The sequence below is a fragment of the Pseudophryne corroboree genome, chromosome 1 (genome assembly GCF_028390025.1).
Source record: "Pseudophryne corroboree isolate aPseCor3 chromosome 1, aPseCor3.hap2, whole genome shotgun sequence".
Taxonomy (NCBI): Eukaryota; Metazoa; Chordata; class Amphibia; order Anura; family Myobatrachidae; genus Pseudophryne; species Pseudophryne corroboree.
Window position 1 is genome coordinate 1,150,483,031 of NC_086444.1, and position 24,938 is coordinate 1,150,507,968.

At 45.3% G+C, this 24,938-nt stretch overlaps 1 protein-coding gene across 2 annotated transcripts in view; it reads left to right on the forward strand.

Moving 5' to 3' along the window:
• ZFYVE28 (zinc finger FYVE-type containing 28) overlaps window positions 1-24,938 on the forward strand; it is a 270,674-nt gene that overhangs the window by 184,332 nt on the left and 61,404 nt on the right. For both annotated transcript variants that reach the window (XM_063924675.1, XM_063924685.1), the window contains exon 7: window positions 807-908. In XM_063924675.1, coding sequence (XP_063780745.1) covers window positions 807-908 — 102 coding nt within the window. The remainder of the gene's footprint in view (window positions 1-806; window positions 909-24,938) is intronic.

Consider the following 24,938-nt stretch of genomic DNA (forward strand, 5'->3'; position numbering starts at 1 on the left):
AGTAGTACATGCTTTTACGAACACTAATTATCACTTTGTCATTGTTGACAATAGATTCCATTAGAGAATAACACAAAAAAGCACAAAAATAACACAAGTTACCTAGAGTCATCTCCTAATAGTGAAAAGGAATAATGTCAAGTTAAAAGCCATACTTATGTAGGTAGACAGACAGCTGCCCTCTTGGTAACCACAGTTAGTTAACCAGATTGATCAAACTGACCTGTGCTGTGTGTTTATGACTATTCCTGTCATTATTCTCATTATCATTCTATTGCGATCTATTGGATCAGTTGGGTATAGAGTAAGATTTAGTCAAACGACAAGTCCTCTCCCCACATATAAAGATATTGTTGAATTATAGCATGCCACGCATCATGGGTAACTAAACAGTGCCACTTGGTCTTTTCAGGAAAAAGGCCAAATTGCTGTCTGCTGCAGGCATTCCGTGGTCATGCTGACGGGACATTTGTGTATGCAGCACTGCTGCCAATTGTTAATCAGTTGCCCTTCCTCCCCACTGAGATTGCCTGTGATGGCTGGGCTAGTTCAGCATCTATTGCTCTGGGGATTAAATCTGTTTTGTTTAAAAATAAAGTGTTATGTAAAACCAGACACATACATTGGAAACCGCTGGCCAAGCAAAAGTTAAAAAATTTGGTCGGACTTTTTGAAACACTGTTGGGAGTAAGAAATACACTTGCCAGTATGTTTAGTTTTATATTCTTGTAACAGTGCGGGTGGTTTGGTCTTTTATTTTCTTTCTCCTAAACATGATCATTGTGTGTTTTCGTTCTTTTAAACAGTGGGCTTGTTGTTTACGCTGAAGGACCACTAAACCTCGATCGCAAAGTTGAAGATATGTCTGAACTCTTCCGGCCGTTCCACACATTGCTAAGAAAAATCAGGCAAGTTGTTGATGGATCTTTGTGTGTATTATTACAAAGATAATTCATCTCAACCTTAATGTTGTTCAGTCATGTCATCCTAACATTGTTTTACCTGCTGCAGTCTTTACATTGGCTTGTAGTAACAGCCATGAAACATTGTTGATGCAAATCTGTAAATCCCTCTGACTCCAACCAGTCATTGTTCTGCCAACATGCAAACAAACAGTGGTAACAGCTCAATCATTCTGGAGATAATTATATCAGGTGCTAGAAAAGGGAAGGGGTCACAGCAGACAGAGATTTGTGTGTGGGGGGGGGGGGGGGGGGGGGTAGTGGTGGTGGTATGTGGCTCCCCCCCTGGTGTCCCCCCAGCACACTGACTGTTAGCTGTAATAATACTTGAACCTATCTGGTAATAGAATTTCAGAGATGTTTGTTACATGAATTTGCAAATACATGGAAAAGCTGCTGAGCCGCTTCAAGGCTTCACTGATGTCAGCAGTCCTAACACTACATAATAGCAGTGCCACATGTCTGAGCTCCCACATAAAGTGCACCCTCTGTGTTCCTCCAAACATCACCCTTGTTTATATCTTCCTTTTCGCTTACAACTGCAAAACTTTACTTCTGAAAAAAAATCAGCAGTATCCATCATTCAATCTATCCATTACAGTCCGGTTTGATAAATATGCCATCACAGAGTTGAGTAAGGTGTTAAACACTTTTGCTTTATTAAACCATTCATTTCTATCCATATAATTTAAAAACCGTAACGACTCAAGTAATAGGACGAATTACTCATCTTCTTATAAGAAGTGTTAAGCATCATCATAAATCAGCCAGGCACTGATATTAGAAACGTACAGTTCCAAATGATCACAGCTAAATGTAAGAAGCGCTTTAAAAAGAGGAGAGTACCAGACATGGTACAAGCCAATCAGCCCAACAAGTCTTAAGGGCCCCATACACTTTTGCGACATGTCCGTCTGAAATGTCGCAGGCGATCACCCCGGCAGCCACCTGGGGCGCAGGATCGCCCAAGATACATCATATGTCCTTTTGCATACAATATATCTTGGGCGATCCCAGCCATGCCTGCGGGGTCGGACATGATTGAATGTGCAGCACATTCAATCTGGAGGATCCAATACAATGCTCACGGGAACGCACATCGGATCGGAAACACCTACAAAATGCCCGATTTCATCCGATATATCTGACCGAATGCCCGAAATCTGATGAAATCGGGCATTATCGTCCTAGTGTATGGGGCCCTTTACTCAGGATTGTCCCATCGCTCTTGCCATAGATTATAGGATGGAATGGATTCATCACATCTCTGTAATAGTGTATTGCTTGGGGCAGTCGATTCACTCCTTGCTCCTTAAGTGTTGGCATGCGGGTGAAAAGTTTTGTACGGATGGTGTAATGGTTAGCATTACAGCCTCACAGCACTGAGGTCATGGGTTCGATTCCCACCATGGCCCTAACTGTGTGGAGTTTGTATATTCTCCCCGTACTTGCGTGAGTTTCCTCCGGGTACTCCGGTTTCCTCCCACAATCCAAAAATATACTGGTAGGTTAATTGGCTCCCAACAAAATAAACCCTAGCATGAATGTGTCTGTGTGTACATGTGATAGGGAACATAGATTGTAAGCTCCACTGGGGCAGGGACTGATGTGAATGTGGAAATATTGTTTGTAAAGCGCTGCGGAATATGTGTGCGCTATATAAATAACTGGTAATAATAATAAAATGAAAAATAAATATGGTACGAATCTGTGAATAACATAAATTGGTGTCCCGGTCAAAAGAAGTCTTGTCAAACGCGTTTCTCTGCTACTGCGGTGTATGAATGGCCTCTGCAGTATCACAAATTTACAGACGCCTATAACTCTGCTGTACAAGCTCAGTTTATGTGGTGACTTGGTTAAGCGATGGTACTACAGTATATTGCTTTTATGAACAGGTGGGTTTTTAGCACCTGCCTGAAGCTGTTCAGTCTTGGTGATAGTCTGACAGAACGAGAAGAAATGTAGCCTTTGACCCTGTTGTGCTGCTCTTGGGGTGAGCAGTAGAATATGCCCATCGTGTGCCATGCTTAAGTTTTAATGCGTTTTCAAACTAATGCAAAACCTGCCAATGCCAATTTCGCAGGGCAGCACGATCATGGAGAATAAAGCGTCCTTGAATATTATTCACTTAGAATTATTTTTGAATAGTTTTCCGTTCTGTGCCATTCTGTTGTTTTGATTGAGTGCAGGAATCATTGCTATTAATTTGTATAATTGTTTTCGGAACCTTCGGCTGTGCGCGCTGCATGCATCTGTTCTTGTGTGTAATTAATAGTCACCCAGTTATGATCTTATCTGAAGATGTTTTCTCCAACAGTGTGAGCAGCTGACAGCATATGTGGTGAAACTTGCTTTTCATTTAATGTTGTTGTCTAGCTTTTCGATTGCTCATGGGACTGAGCTGATTCAGTGACTGATGACTAAGTCTTGCTAGAGTGTTGTTACTCTCATATAAAGAGCGAAGGAGCCACGCTCTGCAATTATATTGAATTACTCCCGTTTTTCCATATGCCTAAAAGACATTAAATACTCAAGTGCCTTTCACATTGTAAACTTATGGAAATGGTATCCCGGTGAATGGTGCTTAATGTGTGGGTTTGTCTTATAGTTGTCTCTTTATAACAGCGTGGGTTCTTTTCTTACCTCAAGTGCTGTACAATTGTAGGAATTACACACAAACATAAAAAAACATTGCATTGTTTTCTGTTCTTTACGTATGGATCCGACGGTTTACATTTTCTCCAACAACTCAACCTTCTCTTTTCCATGTGATACCACACTTTGCAAAATTGTAGACCTGGTGGTTTACATGCATAAAGATTTGCTCCTCTCTGCTAGAGATGCATGTAGCTTGACCAGAACAGCATATTTACAGTACCTTGCTTACACCAGGAGAGAACAGTTTTATATTCACCTAATTTAGCCAGGATATTTTATTATTATTATACTATACCTCTCCTCTGTCGGGATCTTCATTATCTGGATGGCGGCGTTGGCATTCTGACCGGTGGGATCTTCTACACAACCCAGTGAAAGTGCATTTATAGATGAGAGGGTTCTAACAGAACTCTCAAAACTGAAAGTGGATAAATTAATGGGGCCAGATGAGATACATCAATGGATGCTAGAAGAGCTTAAAGATGTGCTGGTAGCACCATGAACAGAATTATTCAGCCAGTCACTATCTACAGAGAACTATTTTCCAGAGAACTGGAAAAGAGCGAATGTATTACCAATACACAAAAGTGAAAGCAAGGAAGTGGCAAGCAGCTACAGACCTGTAATCCCTGTAAGGCCATCGGTACTAAGGAACGTAATGGAAACACTAATAAAAGAAAGAGTTGTGGAATATTTTAAATCAAATAACTTACAGGATCCCAAAAAGCATGGATTTACTCGGGGGGGGGAATCATGCCAAACAAATGTTCAAATCTTGAAAGTGTGGGATTGGATTATAAAACCGTTAAATGGAGAAGAACCTGGTTGCAGGATAGGAAACAGACGGTTATAGTAAATAGAATGCATTCTATGGAGGGAATTGTTACCAGTGGAGTACCCCAGGGAGCTGTACTTGAACCAGTTTTCTTTAATATCTTTGTTAGTGACATTGCAAACAGTATTGAAGGTAATGTATGCCTTTTTCTCTATCGTCCTAGTGGATGCTGGGGTTCCTGAAAGGACCATGGGGAATAGCGGCTCCACAGGAGACAGGGCACAAAAAGTAAAGCTTTTCCAGATCAGGTGGTGTGCACTGGCTCCTCCCCCTATGACCCTCCTCCAGACTCCAGTTAGATTTTTGTGCCCGGCCGAGAAGGGTGCAATTCTAGGTGGCTCTCATAAAGAGCTGCTTAGAGAAAGTTTAGCTTAGGTTTTTTATTTTACAGTGATTCCTGCTGGCAACAGGATCACTGCAACGAGGGACAGAGGGGAGAAGAAGTGAACTCACCTGCGTGCAGGATGGATTGGCTTCTTGGCTACTGGACATCAGCTCCAGAGGGACGATCACAGGTACAGCCTGGATGGTCACCGGAGCCGCGCCGCCGGCCCCCTTGCAGATGCTGAAGTAAGAAGAGGTCCAGAATCGGCGGCTGAAGACTCCTGCAGTCTTCTAAAGGTAGCGCACAGCACTGCAGCTGTGCGCCATTTTCCTCTCAGCACACTTCACACGCAGTCACTGAGGGTGCAGGGCGCTGGGGGGGGGCGCCCTGGGAGGCAAATGAAAACCTATTAAAAGGCTAAAAATACCTCACATATAGCCCCCAGAGGCTATATGGAGATATTTAACCCCTGCCTGGATTCACAAAATAGCGGGAGACGAGCCCGCCGGAAAAGGGGCGGGGCCTATCTCCTCAGCACACGGCGCCATTTCCTCTCACAGCTCCGCTGGTCAGGACGGCTCCCAGGTCTCTCCCCTGCACTGCACTACAGAAACAGGGTAAAACAGAGAGGGGGGGCAAATTTAATGGCAATATTTTGATATATATAAAGCAGCTATAAGGGAGCACTTATTATAAGGCTATCCCTGTCATATATAGCGCTTTTTTGGTGTGTGCTGGCAGACTCTCCCTCTGTCTCCCCAAAGGGCTAGTGGGTCCTGTCTTCGTGTAGAGCATTCCCTGTGTGTCTGCTGTGTGTCGGTACGTGTGTGTCGACATGTATGAGGACGATATTGGTGTGGAGGCGGAGCAATTGCCAAATATGGGGATGTCACCTCCTAGGGGGTCGACACCAGAATGGATGCCTTTATTTGTGGAATTACGGGATAGCGTCAACTCGCTTAAGCAGTCGTTTGACGACATGAGGCGGCCGGACAATCAATTAGTGCCTGTCCAGGCGCCTCAAACACCGTCAGGGGCTGTGAAACGCCCTTTGCCTCAGTCGGTCGACACAGACCCAGACACAGGCACTGATTCCAGTGGTGACGGTGACGAATCAACCGTATTTTCCAGTAGGGCCACACGTTATATGATTTTGGCAATGAAGGAGGCGTTACATTTAGCTGATACTACAGGTACCACTAAACGGTATTATGTGGGGTGTGAAAAAACTACCTATAGTTTTTCCTGAATCAGAAGAATTAAATGACGTGTGTGATGAAGCGTGGGTTGCCCCTGATAAAAAGCTGATAATTTCAAAGAAATTATTGGCATTATACCCTTTCCCGCCAGAGGTTAGGGAGCGCTGGGAAACACCTCCTAGGGTGGACAAGGCGCTAACACGCTTATCTAAACAAGTGGCGTTACCCTCTCCTGAGACGGCCGCACTTAAAGATCCATCAGATAGGAGGATGGAAAATATCCAAAAAAGTATATACACACATGCAGGTGTTATACTACGACCAGCTATAGCGACTGCCTGGATGTGCAGTGCTGGGGTAGTTTGGTCAGAGTCCCTGATTGAAAATATTGATACCCTGGACAGGGACAATATTTTACTGTCGTTAGAACAAATAAAGGATGCATTTCTTTATATGCGTGATGCACAGAGGGATATCTGCACACTGGCATCACGGGTAAGTGCTATGTCCATTTCGGCCAGAAGAGCTTTATGGACGCGACAGTGGACAGGCGATGCGGATTCAAAACGGCATATGGAAGTTTTGCCGTATAAAGGGGAGGAGTTATTTGGAGTCGGTCTATCAGATTTGGTGGCCACGGCTACAGCCGGGAAATCCACCTTTCTACCTCAAGTCACTCCCCAACAGAAAAAGGCACCGACTTTTCAACCGCAGCCCTTTCGTTCCTTTAAAAATAAGAGAGCAAAGGGCTATTCATATCTGCCACGAGGCAGAGGTCGAGGGAAGAGACAGCAACAGGCAGCTCCTTCCCAGGAACAGAAGCCCTCCCCCGCTTCTACAAAAGCCTCAGCATGACGCTGGGGCTTCTCAAGCGGACTCGGGGACGGTGGGCGGTCGTCTCAAAAATTACAGCGCGCAGTGGGCTCACTCGCAGGTAGATCCCTGGATCCTGCAGATAATATCTCAGGGGTACAGGTTGGAATTAGAGACAGATCCACCTCGCCGTTTCCTGAAGTCTGCTTTACCAACGTCCCCCTCCGAAAGGGAGACGGTTTTGGAAGCCATTCACAAGCTGTACTCTCAGCAGGTGATAGTCAAGGTACCTCTTCTACAACAAGGGAAGGGGTATTATTCCACTCTATTTGTGGTACCGAAGCCGGATGGCTCGGTAAGGCCTATTCTAAATCTGAAGTCCTTGAACCTGTACATAAAGAAGTTCAAGTTCAAGATGGAGTCACTCAGAGCAGTGATAGCGAACCTGGAAGAAGGGGACTTTATGGTATCCTTGGACATCAAGGATGCGTATCTCCACGTTCCAATTTACCCCTCACACCAGGGGTACCTCAGGTTCGTTGTACAAAACTGTCACTATCAGTTTCAGACGCTGCCGTTTGGTTTGTCCACGGCACCTCGGGTCTTTACAAAGGTAATGGCCGAGATGATGATTCTTCTTCGAAGAAAAGGCGTATTAATTATCCCATACTTGGACGATCTCCTAATAAGGGCAAGGTCCAGAGAACAGCTAGAGATGGGATTAGCACTATCTCAAGAGGTGCTAAAGCAGCACGGATGGATTCTGAATATTCCAAAATCCCAATTAATGCCGACAACTCGTCTGCTGTTCCTAGGGATGATTCTGGACACGGTTCAGAAAAAGGTTTTTCTTCCCGAGGAAAAAGCCAAGGAGTTATCCGACCTGGTCAGGAACCTCCTAAAACCAGGAAAGGTGTCTGTGCATCAATGCACAAGAGTCCTGGGAAAAATGGTGGTTTCTTACGAAGCAATTCCATTCGGCAGATTCCATGCAAGAATTTTCCAAAGGGATCTGCTGGACAAATGGTCAGGGTCGCATCTTCAGATGCACCTGCGGATAACCCTGTCTCCAAGGACAAGGGTATCTCTTCTGTGGTGGTTGCAGAGGGCTCATCTATTGGAGGGCCGCAGATTCGGCATACAGGATTGGATCCTGGTGACCACGGACGCCAGCCTGAGAGGCTGGGGAGCAGTCACACAAGGAAGAAACTTCCAGGGAGTGTGGTCGAGCCTGGAAAAGTCTCTTCACATAAACATTCTGGAACTAAGAGCAATCTACAATGCTCTAAGCCAGGCGGAACCTCTGCTTCAAGGAAGACCGGTGTTGATCCAGTCGGACAACATCACGGCAGTCGCCCATGTAAACAGACAGGGCGGCACAAGAAGCAGGAGTGCAATGGCAGAAGCTGCCAGGATCCTTCGCTGGGCGGAGAATCACGTGATAGCACTGTCAGCAGTGTTCATCCCGGGCGTGGACAACTGGGAAGCAGACTTCCTCAGCAGACACGATCTTCACCCGGGAGAGTGGGGACTTCATCCAGAAGTTTTCCACATGCTAATAAACCGTTGGGAAAGACCAATGGTGGACATGATGGCGTCTCGCCTCAACAAAAAACTGGACAGGTATTGCGCCAGGTCAAGAGATCCGCAGGCAATAGCTGTGGACGCGCTGGTAACACCTTGGGTGTACCAGTCGGTGTATGTGTTTCCTCCTCTGCCTCTCATACCAAAGGTATTGAGAATCATACGGCAAAGCGGAGTAAGAACGATACTAGTGGCTCCGGATTGGCCAAGAAGGTCTTGGTACCCGGAACTTCAAGAGATGGTCACGGACGATCCGTGGCCTCTACCTCTGAGAAGGGACCTGCTTCAACAGGGTCCCTGCCTCTTTCAAGACTTACCGCGGCTGCGTTTGACGGCATGGCGGTTGAACGCCAGATCCTAAAAGGAAAAGGCATTCCAGAAGAAGTCATTCCTACCTTGATTAAGGCAAGAAAGGAAGTCACCGCGAAGCATTATCACCGCATTTGGCGGAAATATGTTGCGTGGTGCGAGGATCGGAGTGCTCCGACGGAGGAATTTCAACTGGGTCGTTTCCTACATTTCCTGCAATCAGGATTGTCTATGGGTCTCAAATTGGGATCTATTAAGGTTCAAATTTCGGCCCTGTCAATATTCTTCCAAAAAGAATTGGCCTCAGTCCCTGAGGTCCAGACTTTTGTCAAAGGAGTACTGCATATACAGCCTCCTGTGGTGCCTCCGGTGGCACCGTGGGATCTAAATGTAGTTTTAGATTTCCTCAAATCCCATTGGTTTGAACCACTAAAAAATGTGGATTTGAAATATCTCACATGGAAAGTGACTAAGTTACTGGCCCTGGCTTCCGCCAGGAGAGTATCTGAACTGGCGGCTTTATCTTATAAAAGCCCTTATTTAATTTTCCATTCGGATAGGGCAGAGCTGCGGACGCGTCCGCATTTTCTCCCTAAGGTGGTATCAGCGTTTCACCTGAACCAGCCTATTGTAGTGCCTGCGGCTACAAGCGACTTGGAGGACTCCAAGTTATTGGACGTTGTCAGAGCTTTAAAAATATACATTTCAAGGACGGCTGGAGTCAGAAAATCTGACTCGCTGTTTATACTGTATGCACCCAACAAGTTGGGTGCGCCTGCTTCTAAGCAGTCGATTGCTCGTTGGATTTGTAACACAATTCAACTTGCACATTCTGTGGCAGGCCTGCCACAGCCTAAATCTGTTAAGGCCCATTCCACAAGGAAGGTGGGCTCATCTTGGGCGGCTGCCCGAGGGGTCTCGGCATTACAACTCTGCCGAGCAGCTACGTGGTCAGGGGAGAACACGTTTGTAAAATTCTACAAATTTGATACCCTGGCAAAAGAGGACCTGGAGTTCTCTCATTCGGTGCTGCAGAGTCATCCGCACTCTCCCGCCCGTTTGGGAGCTTTGGTATAATCCCCATGGTCCTTTCAGGAACCCCAGCATCCACTAGGACGATAGAGAAAATAAGAATTTACTTACCGATAATTCTATTTCTCGGAGTCCGTAGTGGATGCTGGGCGCCCATCCCAAGTGCGGATTATCTGCAATACTTGTACATAGTTATTGTTAACTAATTCGGGTTATTGTTTAGGGAGCCATCTTTCAGAGGCTCCTCTGTTATCATACTGTTAACTGGGTTTAGATCACAAGTTGTACGGTGTGATTGGTGTGGCTGGTATGAGTCTTACCCGGGATTCAAAATCCTCCCTTATTGTGTACGCTCGTCCGGGCACAGTACCTAACTGGAGTCTGGAGGAGGGTCATAGGGGGAGGAGCCAGTGCACACCACCTGATCTGGAAAAGCTTTACTTTTTGTGCCCTGTCTCCTGCGGAGCCGCTATTCCCCATGGTCCTTTCAGGAACCCCAGCATCCACTACGGACTCCGAGAAATAGAATTATCGGTAAGTAAATTCTTATTTTTCAGATGACATAAAGGGGCCGATTCAATTGTTTTGGGTGTCTAAAAATCCTGTATAAACTGGACTTTTTAGACATCCAAACAATTGTGTTTCGGCACCCATTTATGTCACGCCCAAACAGACCGTGTTTAGCCGCCTTAAACGACGAAACCCGTCTAAACTCCCTGCTTTGGACATCCAAACTCCTGTTGGCTGCCCAAAATGCAGTTTCCACACATTTTTCCCTCGCACCTCAGGAGACTGCAAGAAAAACTGTGAGCACCGCGGTTGCTTGGCGCCCAAGTCGCAGAACTGAATTGCATAAGACAATTGAATCGGCCCCAAAGATATGCAACAGGGTAAACACACGGAGGCGTAAAACAAATGATTGATGATCTAGGTAGACTTAGGGAATGGTGAAGAACGTGGCAATTTAATGCTAAAAAATGCAAAATCATGCACTTGGGTCTCAAAAACCCAAAGGCTAAATATAGTATCAAAAGTACTATAATGGAAACTACTGAGGAGGATAGGGATCTAGGAGTCACTATTTAAGGGGACTTAAAGACAGGTAAGCAATGCAACAAAGCAATGAGGAAGGTTAGTCAGATGCTTGGTTGCATAGGGAGAGGAATCAGCAACAGAAAGAAAGAAGTAATAATGCCACTGTATAGGTCATTGGTACGGCCTCATCTAGAATACTGTGTTCAATTCTGGAGGCCATATCTTCAAAAGGATATAAATACATTAGAAACTGTACAAAGAAGTGCAACTAAAATAGTACATGGCCTACACCACAAAACTTACCTGGACTAAAAGATCTTAACATGTAGTAGAGCAGAGAAGGGAAAGGGGCGACATGATAGAAACGTTCAACTATACCAAGGGTTTTAAAGTCCAGGAGGGAGACATTCATCAAAGGAAGTGAAGTATTAGAACTCGAGGACATGCACTGAGACTGAAGGGAGGGAGGTTCAGGGGAAATTTTAAGGAAAAATGACTTCACAGATGGGGTAGTGCATAAGTGAAATAGCTTACTGTCAGGGACGGTAGAGGCTAAAGGTGCATACACACTAGGCAATACGCTCCATGACCGATGTTTTCCCTACCCTGCTGGGCGGCCGATATAGTGCGTACACACTGCAACTGATATCGTTCAGTGATATCACACCGTGACTGGCCCGTACATGCAGCTTTAGACGATAAGTCCAAATTGAGCTGCATGCACAGGTGACACAGAGGTACGTTGCAGCGTACACACTGAGCGATATTGTTGACAATATCGTCTAGTGTATATGCACCTTATGACAGTAGAGCAATTTAAACATGCTTGGGATAGGCTTATGAATATCCTTACAAAGAACAAAGGATCAAATAGGGTTGAAGTTACCTAAAAAGGGCAGACTAGATGGACCAAGTGGTTCATATCTGCCGTCAAATTCTATGTTTCACTTCTTTATCAAAGCCTAACAGTCCTTATCCTAACCCACTGCTCCATGCTCCTTCCTCACTGTCTCCCCATCTGTGTAAACCCGATCTGTCTGCCTGTCACCTTTAGACTGTAAGCTCTCACAAGCAGGGCCTTCCTCCCTAACAGTAGTGGTAGTATGAGTACTGGTAGTATGAGTGGCCAGCTAATAAGATCCTGCCACTGATCTGTCATCAGGCCGTATTATGCAATAGGGCTCGAGCATCTGCAACTGATCCACCTCTGAACTTGTTATTGTAGGCAAACCATATTTAAGGCTTAACTATGCAAATTAGTGGGTGTGGCTTAACAGGCGCCTTCACAAGGTTTATTGTTTTCCCTACTGGAATATACATGTTAAAAACACAGGGCAGTTCCTTGTGCAGCAGCAACCGTCATACTGTGTCCTGCAGCGCGCAGCCTAGCGTGCCAGGTCATGCGTGCTTCCCGCCGTAACAATAATTAGTGCCAGCTGCTCATAACTAATGCCATGGTACCACAATCTAGCCGCCCAGTATGTGTTCATCTCTGCATTACTGTAATAATTACTACCAGAAACAAATGGTTTCTTAAGACATTATTTAAAAAGTCTCTGCTGGAGCAGACGTGGAATATTAAGCTGCTCCTTGCCTCTTAATAATGATATGCTGATTGCGATTACTTGTGTGATGGTGAGATGATACCTGGGGATTAAATCAAATTTATTCAGCCTTCAGCAGCCTGCAGATTCTGGCCTTGTCTAATTGGAGCTAATTTCCTACACCGCTCTCTTGTTCTAATGAGTGCCTGTCAGAATATTAATTTGGATTGAACACCCCTTTCTCCATTCCTCTACTAGCAGCCCAAACACACACCGTAGGCAGTAAGAAAGTCCACCTTTTACATTTTAATGTGTAAAGCAATTGATATGTTTAATACAATGAATATCCAGAAACGCTATTTTATTTTATACTCTACATAACAATGTATGTGTTTGTACATTGTTCCTGTGGTTCCTACGTGTCCCGTAACTCCCCACCAGCGCTGGTGGAGCAGACTTTGCAGCTGTAAGCAGAATATTTTGGCCATGCACAGAAGCCATATGAAATGGTTTTGTCCCAAGACTCATAGTTGTAAAGCATCAAGTCCCTATTATATAAATGTATTCCGTCATATAAAAAAACGGAAAGCTAATCATTGTAGTATGCTGCCCGGCATTTGTGTATCACGACATCCGTTCTTAGGGGGTGATGTATCAAGCAGTGAAAAAAGTGGGGCTTTGGACCAGTGGAGGAGTTGCCCATGGCAACCAATCAGCATTGAGGTAGCATTTATCAAGTACATTCTCTAAAATGAAAGGTAAATGTTGATTGGATGCTACAGGAAACTTCTCCCCTCCACGGGTTATTCTACCCGGGTCACACTAATAACATAGGGAGAGCCGGCTCAAGGGCGCTTAGTGATGATGTCATCTCCAAGCGCCAGTAGAGGGAAGATCTGCCACTAACCTGGGTCCAGCTTGCATTTTGAACGTGGTTTCAAGCTGCTGCGACGCTTCTTTAAACTGTGTTCAACTACCCGAATCGGACTCTGTTTTTGATGGAAAAAGTTGTATTAGAAAACTCTGGAAAAACAGTATAAAATATGATTAAGGAGAAAATAACATACAAAAAAGCATTGCTGTTACCAATGATGAAGTTAAATGATTTAGTGGCATATAACACAACCACCGTGGACTACATAGTTCTAGAAGTTGGTGGATAAATTTCTCATTCTCTATAATTTCTCAGGGATGTGGCAGTATTACTCCTAATATACAGTAATAGGGAATTTTCTTACCTGACTTACGTGACCTTGAGGGGTAGATTTACTAAGCAGCGGGTTTTCTGTGCTGTCGATTATCAGAGACTTTGACCAATAATTTTAAAGCTGCAATAGAAATAAATACTAAATCAGGCTGGTTTTAAAGCTATCTGCCAAAGCCGCCGATGATAGACATCTTTGACAAACCACTCCTTAGTAAATCTACTCCTGAACCTTTGAGCGGTCCACTGGGTCAGAAAGATGTATATTAGAATTGCATATAAATAGGGTTTTTGGATTTCAGCGTTTGTTTTTGGAATTATGCGTATATAGTTTGCTTCCACCTATTTGGCTCTCTAGCATCTGCACTCGCAGTACTATGGAGAGAGGCAGGCTTGTGAGGGCATTGATGTACCGTACAAGAGTGTCCCAACCATACAATCATCCCAAGGTCAATAGCACCATTAAGCATGTTCTCTGTGTATTGTACAGAAATGGAAAGGGCCTGAATAAACCACAGAAGTTCTTTGATGACGATTCCTTCCTTGTCTGCTGTCAGTAACCAGAGTCCTTGACAGTCTTTGAACCAATATGTTTATAATAACTGCTCTGCTGGTCTTCCTAATTTTTCAAGCTCACGATTGACTGACTTTTTAGTTTTCTCCTGTGGGAAATAACAGCTGAGCCACTATTAAGCCAGAATGCGATGGATTGTCTTAATTTCCCAGGCAGTGGAAGCATCATTAATTTTTTAAGTTGGCACCGTTGGTTTTTATCTTTCAGATTCCAGCATATTGGTAGTTATCTTTCCTGGATTGGCCGTGACGGTTGTTTGTATGAGCTTTGCTGACCAGACGCTTTAGGATTGTTTTACATACAGTATACTGTGTTCGTAAAACCATTTTTTTTATTGTTCCAATAGAGCAATGATCATTACTGGGTCATTAGCTCTGTGTATGCGACCAAGCGTGCCGTTTCGCTGTCTTGTGTCAGCTCTTGAATAAATACTAGTCCCTTGTTTTACCATTTATATGGATATAGATAGATATATATAGGGCCTAATTCAGACCTGATCGCAGCAACAAAATGTTTCTCTAATGGGCAAGACCATGTGCACTGCAGGTGGGGCAGATGTAACATGTGCAGAGAGAGTTAGATTTGGGTGGGTTATTTTGTTTCTGTACAGGGTAAATACTGGGTGCTTTATTTTTACACTACAATTTAGATTTCAGTTTGAACACACACCACTCACATCTAACCCTCTCTGCACATGTTATATCAGCCCCCCCTGCACTGCACATGGTTTTGTCCATTAGAGGAAAATGTTGCTGCTGCGATCAGGTCTGAATTAGGCCCATAAACTGTTATTGGAGTGGAAATGTATAGGTGACGGTATGGAAATATTTAAGTGTATAGAATGTGGTTAGTATTGAAATTAAAGCAATAGGAGAATTGGTGGTGTGATATACAGCCTTTAGCAAATACTATATAAATAGTTCATAGTTGTCCTCCTACAGATAATTGTCTTCTTTTTAAGTACCTCTCTGGAGGTCACACAAATATGGCTGCCACAGGCTCAGAACTCTGCTCTCAGCATATCAAATGATGGTAGAGGGGGAGAAATTACACTGAAAACAGCATTCAAAAGCTATTCTGCTTAATACATCATGTGTCGTCTAACAGTGGTTTTCTTGGTAGTCACAGGAAATTGTGCAAAACTTGAAGAATTAACAAAAATTTATATTCTGGATAAACAAGTTAAAAGGAAAAAAGCCTGGTACAGGGATTAATGCTTAAAATATAAGTGTTTATTTCATGGGACTGCTGATTTCATTATGATACTGCTGTAGTTACTATTAGTGTCTGTATTGCAGGTCCATGTTGCAAAATAGGTGCTTTTTAGAGACTGCAGTAATTGGAATAGAGTTGATTCATGGGAGCCAAACCTGAGAATTCATAGATCACAACTGTGCCAGATTTATATTGTGGATGTGGCTGGTAAAAAGAAATAGACCCTTTAAATGTGTTTAATATATATCTCTGTCATCAAAATCTATAGATCTGTAGCAACAGTCAGAGATTTTTACCTCCTGAAACCTGGATCTCAAAGGCTTTCATTGGAAGAATGAACTCTGTAGATGCTTTTATCATTTATGACTGTTGTGAAATGCGTTCACCGTCCATATGGACTGCAATTGAAGACCTCACGGACAAAACCTAAGTAGATAGCACGTGCACCGTTTTCTAAGGTGTTTGGAGAGTCTCACTCCAAGATCTAATATCTTTGGGGAGATTTATCAAACCTTTCGAAAAAGGACGAGATTCTAATTAGAATCTATATAAAGACTTTCTAGAAATATGTTTTTTTGCTCCGGCCAACACTCCGCTTTAGAAGGTGTGATAACCCTCCCTATTTGACTAATATTAGATTATCCCTCCGCACTCCGTAGTGACGGTGTATAAAGCCACGTCTAGTCACACACTGGGCCCATCTCATTTCCAGTTTGGATGCCAAAATGCTAGATGCGTGCACACCTAAGTGATTCCCTTGGAGCCTGTGTGTGAGGACGGGAGATGACCCACACCCAGGCCTTGATTCATGGTGGGGCGCAAAACAGAGCAATGAAATTTGTTGCTCCATTTAGGCGCCCAGTAGCTGCGGGGATGAGAGTTTTTCTCTCAGCCTCCTGAGGTGCAAGAAAAAAATGCGTGGAAACTTAGCACTATGGATGCCCAAAGCAGGGAGTTTAGACGGGTTTCAACACGATTGAATAGTAACAATTGTTTGGGCGTCTAAAAAGGTCCCATTTAGACGCCATTTTTAGACGCCCAAAACAATTAAATGCTGCTGATTATATTTATGGCCATTTATTTATTTAAAATTAATATTTCACTTGGTTTGGGTTAACACACATTTGACCAGATTTCTCAAGCCTTGGAGAGTGATAAATTGCACTGTGATAAAGTACCAACCAATCAGCTCCTAACTGTCATTTTTCAAACACAGCCTGTGACATGACGAGCTGATTGGTTGGTACTTTATCTCTGTGCTAATTATCACTCTCCAAGGCTTGATAAATGGGCCCCGTTGTATTATGAGGTCTGTTTGCTGATAGCCATTATGGGGCCAACTTTGCCTATTGAGGCTAAAACCTGCAAAGAAGCAGTAGAGATGTAAGAGGTGCTGCACTGCAGGCTGTGGGATGTGCGCACCTTGTACATCTCCTCCTCGTAGTGAAGAGTTACTGAAAGCATCTCCGCTCTGTACTGCTAAAGTGTATCTGTCACCTACACCACAGTCAGGGGAGCGATAATGTGGGCATGAACGAGCGTTCATGCAGCGTGTGACGTCGCTGGGAACCCATCACAGAGACAAGACATCTCAGACATAACAGAACTGTCTGTGTAAGCCATCGTTCCTTGTGTCTAGGAGGGAAGCTAGTTACCGAGCTGCTCAGAAGACAATAGACGGCTTGTTAGCAAGAGCATACAGCTGTAATGTATTATTTTCTGTCTGCTTTTTTTATTTATTAAAAAAAAAAGTAGGTGAAGTTACAGTATAACAGGATCACTGACTTGGTCACATGTATGTGTGCAGCTCATTATCACTGGGCTCCCTCTGCTTGCGCTTTCTGTAGGAAACGCCTGACTTTGGGGTCTATTCATGAAGCAGTGAAAAGAGTGGAGAAGTGAGCCTGTGGAGAAGTTGCCAATGGCAACCAATCAGAGGCTCCGTAGAGTTGTAGTATGCAAATTATAAATGTTACTTCAATGCTGATTGGTTGCAACTTCTCCACTGGCTCACTTCTCCACACTTTTCACTGCTTCATGAATAGACCCCTTTGTCATGCACTAACATGTTGGAGCCATGTGAGGACGTGGCTGCTTCTGCCACAGCAACGCCTCGGCGGTAGCTGCTCTTTTATAGCTTCTGTTACCGTAACATCGGCAGTAATCGGGGAAATGCTGAAAAGCCAATTCCCCGGTATATGAGAGTGGTTTTATGTTTTATTATTATTTATATCACAAGAGCACAAATGTCTATTAAATGTTAATGTCTGCTCTGTGTTTGATTCCCGGGTTTTGTGAAAGTGACTGTAAATCACTAGATTGTAAGCTCACAAGAGCAGGCCCTCCCCTGCCCTTTCTTTTCTGATCTGTTTTTCTTTTGTGTACTTTGTATGTCCCTGTTTCTTTGCGTGTTTCCCCATTGGCCAGCGCTGGAGCATGTTGGCACTGTACAACAATAAGTTATTATGGCCAGATTTATTAAGTCTTGGGGAGTGATAAATTGCACTGTGATAAAGTACCAGATAATCAGCTCCTAACATCCATGGTACAGACAGTTAGGAGCTGGTTGGTTGCTTTTGTTATCACTGTGCAATTTATCACTCTCCAAGGCTTGATAAATCTGGGCTTAAGTGATAAATGTACTATGCAGTGATAAAAGTGGAGAAGTGGGCAAGTGGTGAAGTTGCCCACGGCAACCAATCAGCTGCTCTGTATACTTTTATAGTATGCAAATTTAAAATGTTATGTCACTGCTGATTGGTTGCCATGGGCAACTTCTCCACTGGCTCACTTCTCCACTGTTATCACTGCTTAGTACATCTCCCCCTATGTGAGGTATTTTCTTGTGTCTTTTTGTTCTTTTTATCAATAAATTGAATGTTTATTGTGTATTCTTTGTGTATTGTATGAAACTTATCCGGTATGTGGCATTGTTATGTAATACAATGTATGAGTTTAGTTAGGACAAATTTCTTTCAGGTACGTGGCCACCTTGTGTCATTGTTTTTGTATTCTTGTTGTCTTAGTTACCATGTCATGGGCACCCAGCATGCACTTGGGATTGTAACCGCAAACGGTCTGTACACACCTACGTTGTTCAGATTGCACCCCCCAATGCCACCGCGTCACCTCTTAATGCCGCTGCGACACCCTCTTGCCCCGCAAACCCCAGTCAATCCCCTGTCCATATGGCAGAGGCGTTAACAGATTTGAGATGCCATCGCATCTCACAGTGTGCGCATGCGCAGTGCAGCTTCTGCGTGTGCGCACACTTCACGGGGCATCAGCATGCGTGTTCCATTCTGAATTAGGCCCAAAGAGAATGAGAAATGGGATGACAGGTAAGATGAGCATCCAGGGACCAGAGAGGAAGCGAGACAGATAGTCAGGGTTGATATAGGTCTACAGTAACAAGATAGACCGTCAATAGGTTGACAGGGTCAAAATAGTGCTTAAGAGGTCCACAGGTTCAAAAGGTCGATATACATATGGTTGACATAATTTTTTTTTCTCCCAACTTTTTCATCATTCACCATCCATGTGACCTATGATTGGGAATAGTTACCTGTGACGAGCTCAGCAACAAATCTTGCACGAAGTGTGGCACGTGAGTCGAGCCCATAAGAGTGCACGTTTCCACTCATTTGGCTCAGATCTGGTGAAACATACAAAATGACACCAAAAAATACACAAAAATTGTCAGCTTTTTTATTTATTTTTTGTCAACCTTTTCATGACGACATTTTGACACTGTCGATCTTTTACATGTTGGCCATTTGGGGTTGCCCTATTGACTGTCTATATATTTAATGTAGGTCTAATGAACCACACCCCTATGTCAGGCCTGGGAGGAGGTAGAGGTGGGAAGCGTGTGCCAAGCAGGATGAGAAACTAGAAGGGGGTAGGAAGACAGGCAGGGTGAGGTGTGTGTGTGGGGGGGTGGGGGTGGGGGGGTGGGGTGGGGGAAAGAGAGTCTGAGGGGATATCGTATTTCCCAGTCTGGGTGAACTGCCAGAGCGAGGAGCGCGTTATGGTAATAGCAGGGTGAGGAGGCGGAGGGGGAGGGGATGCAAAAGACCTAGGCAGTTTTGTGTCGAGCAGCAGTTAAGACAGACTGGAATGATGCTCTGGTAAATTATCGAGAACTCAAATGATCATATATTTTAGCATTAAAATCTCAGTGAAATTCAGTATTTCGAGAGATTGCAGAGAGAAACTGTAGCAAGTGACCGTTACATTCTCCTCCAGTCTTCAGAACGTGCTCTTATAAAAGGATACCGATTATTTGATGGGCTAAAAGACAATACAGCTGCTGAACACTCCTGATTTAAATGCCGTGTTCGTACACCTTCACATTATCACGCTGTTATTCCTGGAGGCTTCATCCTGGAGGCTCAGTGTGACATGCTGTGATACCATTTCTGTCTATCCCTTGCTGATTAGCAGATTGTTAGGTGTGAGCAGTATTCCAGCTACAGAAATTGCCCAGTGTGTGCCATGCATCACATCTATAAGCATTTATAGAGCTCTCTACAAATAGGGCTTTATATTCGTGCATGTATGGTTAGCATGTTGCTATTTCTCTGACGTCCTAGTGGATGCTGGGACTCCGTCAGGACCATGGGGAATAGCGGCTCCGCAGGAGACAGGGCACAAAAGTAAAAGCTTTAGGATCAGGTGGTGTGCACTGGCTCCTCCCCCTATGACCCTCCTCCAAGCCTCAGTTAGGTTTTTGTGCCCGGCCGAGAAGGGTGCAATCTAGGTGGCTCTCCTAAAGAGCTGCTTAGAGTAAAAGTTTTGTTAGGTTTTTTATTTTCAGTGAGTCCTGCTGGCAACAGGCTCACTGCAACGAGGGACTTAGGGGAGAAGAAGTGAACTCACCTGCGTGCAGGATGGATTTGCTTCTTAGGCTACTGGACACTAGCTCCAGAGGGACGATCACAGGTACAGCCTGGATGGGTCACCGGAGCCGCGCCGCCGACCCCCTTGCAGATGCCGAAGTAAGAAGAGGTCCAGAAACCGGCGGCTGAAGGCTTTTCAGTCTTCATGAGGTAGCGCACAGCACTGTAGCTGTGCGCCATTGCTCTCAGCACACTTCACACCAACAGTCACTGAGGGTGCAGGGCGCTGGGGGGGGCGCCCTGGGCAGCAATGTTAATACCTTTTCTGGCTAAAAAGAATACATCACATATAGTCCCTGAGGCTATATGGATGTATTTCACCCCTGCCAGGTCTCAGAAAAACCGGGAGAAGAGCCCGCCGGAATAGGGGGCGGGGCCTATCTCCTCAGCACACAGCGCCATTTTCCCTCACAGAACTGCTGGTGGGAAGGCTCCCAGGCTCTCCCCTGCACTGCACTACAGAAACAGGGTTAAAACAGAGAGGGGGGGCACTTATTTGGCGATATGATTATATATTAAGATGCTATAAGGGAAAACACTTATATAAAGGTTGTCCCTGTATAATTATAGCGTTTTGGTGTGTGCTGGCAAACTCTCCCTCTGTCTCCCCAAAGGGCTAGTGGGGTCCTGTCCTCTATCAGAGCATTCCCTGTGTGTGTGCTGTGTGTCGGTACGTGTGTGTCGACATGTATGAGGACGATGTTGGTGAGGAGGCGGAGCAATTGCCTGTAATGGTGATGTCACTCTCTAGGGAGTCGACACCGGAATGGATGGCTTATTTAAGGAATTACGTGATAATGTCAACACGCTTCAAGGTCGGTTGACGACATGAGACGGCCGGCAAACAAATTAATACCTGTCCAGGCGTCTCAAACACCGTCAGGGGCTTTAAAACGCCCATTTACCTCAGTCGGTCGACATAGACACAGACACGGACACTGACTCCAGTGTCGACGGTGAAGAAACAAACGTATTTTCCTTTAGGGCCACACGTTACATGTTAAGGGCAATGAAGGAGGTGTTACATATTTCTGATACTACAAGTACCACAAAAAAGGGTATTATGTGGGTGTGAAAAAACTACATGTAGTTTTTCCTGAATCAGATAAATTAAATAAAGTGTGTGATGATGCGTGGGTTTCCCCCGATAGAAAATAATTGGCGGTATACCCTTTCCCGCCAGAAGTTAGGGCGCGTTGGGAAACACCCCTTAGGGTGGATAAGGCGCTCACACGCTTATCAAAACAAGTGGCGTTACCGTCTCCAGATACGGCCGCCCTCAAGGAGCCAGCTGATAGGAGGCTGGAAAATATCCTAAAAAGTATATACACACATACTGGTGTTATACTGCGACCAGCTATCGCCTCAGCCTGGATGTGCAGCGCTGGGGTGGCTTGGTCGGATTCCCTGACTGAAAATATTGATACCCTTGACAGGGACAGTATTTTATTGACTATAGAGCACAGAGAGATATTTGCACTCTGGCATCAAGAGTAAGTGCGATGTCCATATCTGCCAGAAGATGTTTATGGACACGACAGTGGTCAGGTGATGCAGATTCCAAACGGCACATGGAAGTATTGCCGTATAAAGGGGAGGAGTTATTTGGGGTCGGTCCATCGGACCTGGTGGCCACGGCAACAGCTGGAAAATCCACCTTTTTTTTTACCCTAAGTCACATCTAAGCAGAAAAAGACACCGTCTTTTCAGCCTCAGTCCTTTCGTCCCCATAAGGGCAAGCGGGCAAAAGGCCAGTCATATCTGCCCAGGGATAGAGGAAAGGGAAGAAGACTGCAGCAGGCAGCCCATTCCCAAGAACAGAAGCCCTCCACCGCTTCTGCCAAGTCCTCAGCATGACGCTGGGGCCGTACAGGACCCCTGGATCCTACAAGTAGTATCCCAGGGGTACAGATTGGAAATTCGAGACGTCTCCCCCTCGCAGGTTCCTGAAGTCTGCTTTACCAACGTCTCCCTCCGACAGGGAGGCAGTATTGGAAACAATTCACAAGCTGTATTCCCAGCAGGTGATAATCAAAGTACTCCTCCTACAACAAGGAAAGGGGTATTATTCCACACTATATTGTGGTACTGAAGCCAGACGGCTCGGTGAGACCTATTCTAAATCTGAAATATTTGAACACTTACATACAAAGGTTCAAATCAAGATGGAGTCACTCAGAGCAGTGATAGCGAACCAGGAAGAAGGGGACTATATGGTGTCCCGGGACATCAGGGATGCTTCCTCCATGTCCCAATTTGCCCTTCTCACCAAGGGTACCTCAGGTTCGTGGTACAGAACTGTCACTATCAGTTTCAGACGATGCCGGTTGGATTGTCCACGGCACCCCGGGTCTTTACCAAGGTAATGGCCGAAATGATGATTCTTCTTCAAAGAAAATGGACGATATCCTGATAAGGGCAAGGTCCAGAGAACAGTTGGAGGTCGGAGTAGCACTATCTCAAGTAGTTCTACGACAGCATGGGTGAATTCTAAATATTCCAAAACCGCAGCTGTTTCCGACGACAATTTGCTGTTCCTAGGGATGATTCTGGACACAGTCCAGAATAGGGTGTTTTTCCCGGAGAAGAAAGCAAGGGAGTTATCCGAGCTAGTCAGGAACCTCCTAAAACCAGGAATAGTGTCAGTGCATCATTGCACAAGGGTCCTGGGAAAAATGGTGGCTTCTTACGAAGCGATTCCATTCGGCAGATTTCACGCAAGAACTTTTCAGTGGGATCTGCTGGAAAAATGGTCCGAATCGCATCTTCAGATGCATCAGCGGATAACCCTGTCTCCAAGGACAAGGGTGTTTCTTCTGCGGTGGCTGCAGAGTGCTCATCTACTAAAGGGCCGCAGATTCGGCATTCAGGACTGGGTCCTGGTGACCACGGATGCCAGCCGGAGAGGCTGGGGAGCAGTCACACAGGGAAAAAATTTCCAGGGAGTGTGATCAAGTCTGGAGACTTCTCTCCACTTAAAACAATGCTCTAAGCTTAGCAAGACCTCTGCTTCAAGGTCAGCCGGTATTGATCCAGTGGGACAACATCACGGCAGTCGCCCACGTAAACAAACAGGGCGGCACAAGAAGCAGGAGGGAAATGGCAGAAACTGCAAAGATTCTTCGCTGGGCGGAAAATCATGGGATAGCACTGTCAGCAGTGTTCATTCCGGGAGTGGACAACTGGGAAGCAGACTTCCTCAGCAGGCACGACCTCCACCCGGGAGAGTGGGGACTTCATCTGGAAGTCTTCCACATGATTGTGAACCGTTGGGAAAGACCAAAGGTGGACATGATGGCGTCCCGCCTGAACAAAAAACTGGACAGGTATTGCGCCAGGTCAAGAGACCCTCAGGCAATAGCTGTGGACGTTCTGGTAACACAGTGGGTGTACCAGTCGGTGTATGTGTTCCCTCCTCTGCTTCTCATACCCAAGGTACTGAGAATTATAAGACGTAGAGGAGTAAGAACTATACTCGTGGCTCCGGATTGCCCAAGAAGAACTTGGTACCTGGAACTTCAAGAAATGCTCACAGAGGACTCATGGCCTCTGCCGCTAAGAAGGGACTTGCTTCAGCAAGTACCATGTCTGTTCCAAGACTTACCGCGGCTGCGTTTGACGGCATGGCGGTGGAACGCCGGATCCTAAGGGAAAAAGGCATTCCGGAAGAGGTCATTCCTACCCTGGTCAAAGCCAGGAAGGAGGTGACCGCACAACATTATCACCACATGTGGCGAAAATATGTTGCGTGGTGTGAGGCCAGGAAGGCCCCACGAAGAAATTTCAACTCGGTCGATTCCTGCATTTCCTGCAAACAGGAGTGTCTATGGGCCTCAAATTGGGGTCCATTAAGGTTCAAATTTCGGCCCTGTCAATTTTCTTCCAGAAAGAATTGGCTTCACTTCCTGAAGTCCAGAAGTTTGTCAAGGGAGTACTGCATATACAACCCCCTTTTGTGCCTCCAGTGGCACTGTGGGATCTCAACGTAGTTCTGGGATTCCTCAAATCACATTTTAAACCGCTCAAATCTGTGGATTTGAAATATCTCACATGAAAAGTGACCATGCGGTTGGCCCTGGCCTCGGCCAGGCGAGTGTCAGAATTGGTGGCTTTGTCTCACAAAAGCCCATATCTGATTGTCCATTCGGACAGGGCAGAGCTGCGGACTCGTCCCCAGTTTCTCCCTAAGGTGGTGTCAGCGTTTCACCTGAACCAGTTTATTGTGGTACCTGCGGCTATTAGGGACTTGGAGGACTCCAAGTTGCTAGATGTTGTCAGGGCCCTGAAAATATAGGTTTCCAGGACGGCTGGAGTCAGGAAAACTGACTTGCTGTTATCATGTATGCACCCAACAAACTGGGTGCTCTTGCTTCTAAGCAGACGATTGCTAGTTGGATGTGTAGTACAATTCAGATTGCACATTCTGTGGCAGGCCTGCCACAGCCAAAATATGTAAATGCCCATTTCACAAGGAAGGTGGGCTCATCTTGGGCGGCTGCCCGAGGGGTCTCGGCTTTACAACTTTGCCGAGCTGCTACTTGGTCAGGAGCAAACACGTTTGCAAAATTCTACAAATTTGATACCCTGGCTGAGGAGGACCTGGAGTTCTCTCATTCGGTGCTGCAGAGTCATCCGCACTCTCCCGCCCGTTTGGGAGCTTTGGTATAATCCCCATGGTCCTGACGGAGTCCCAGCATCCACTAGGACGTCAGAGAAAATAAGAATTTACTTACCGATAATTCTAT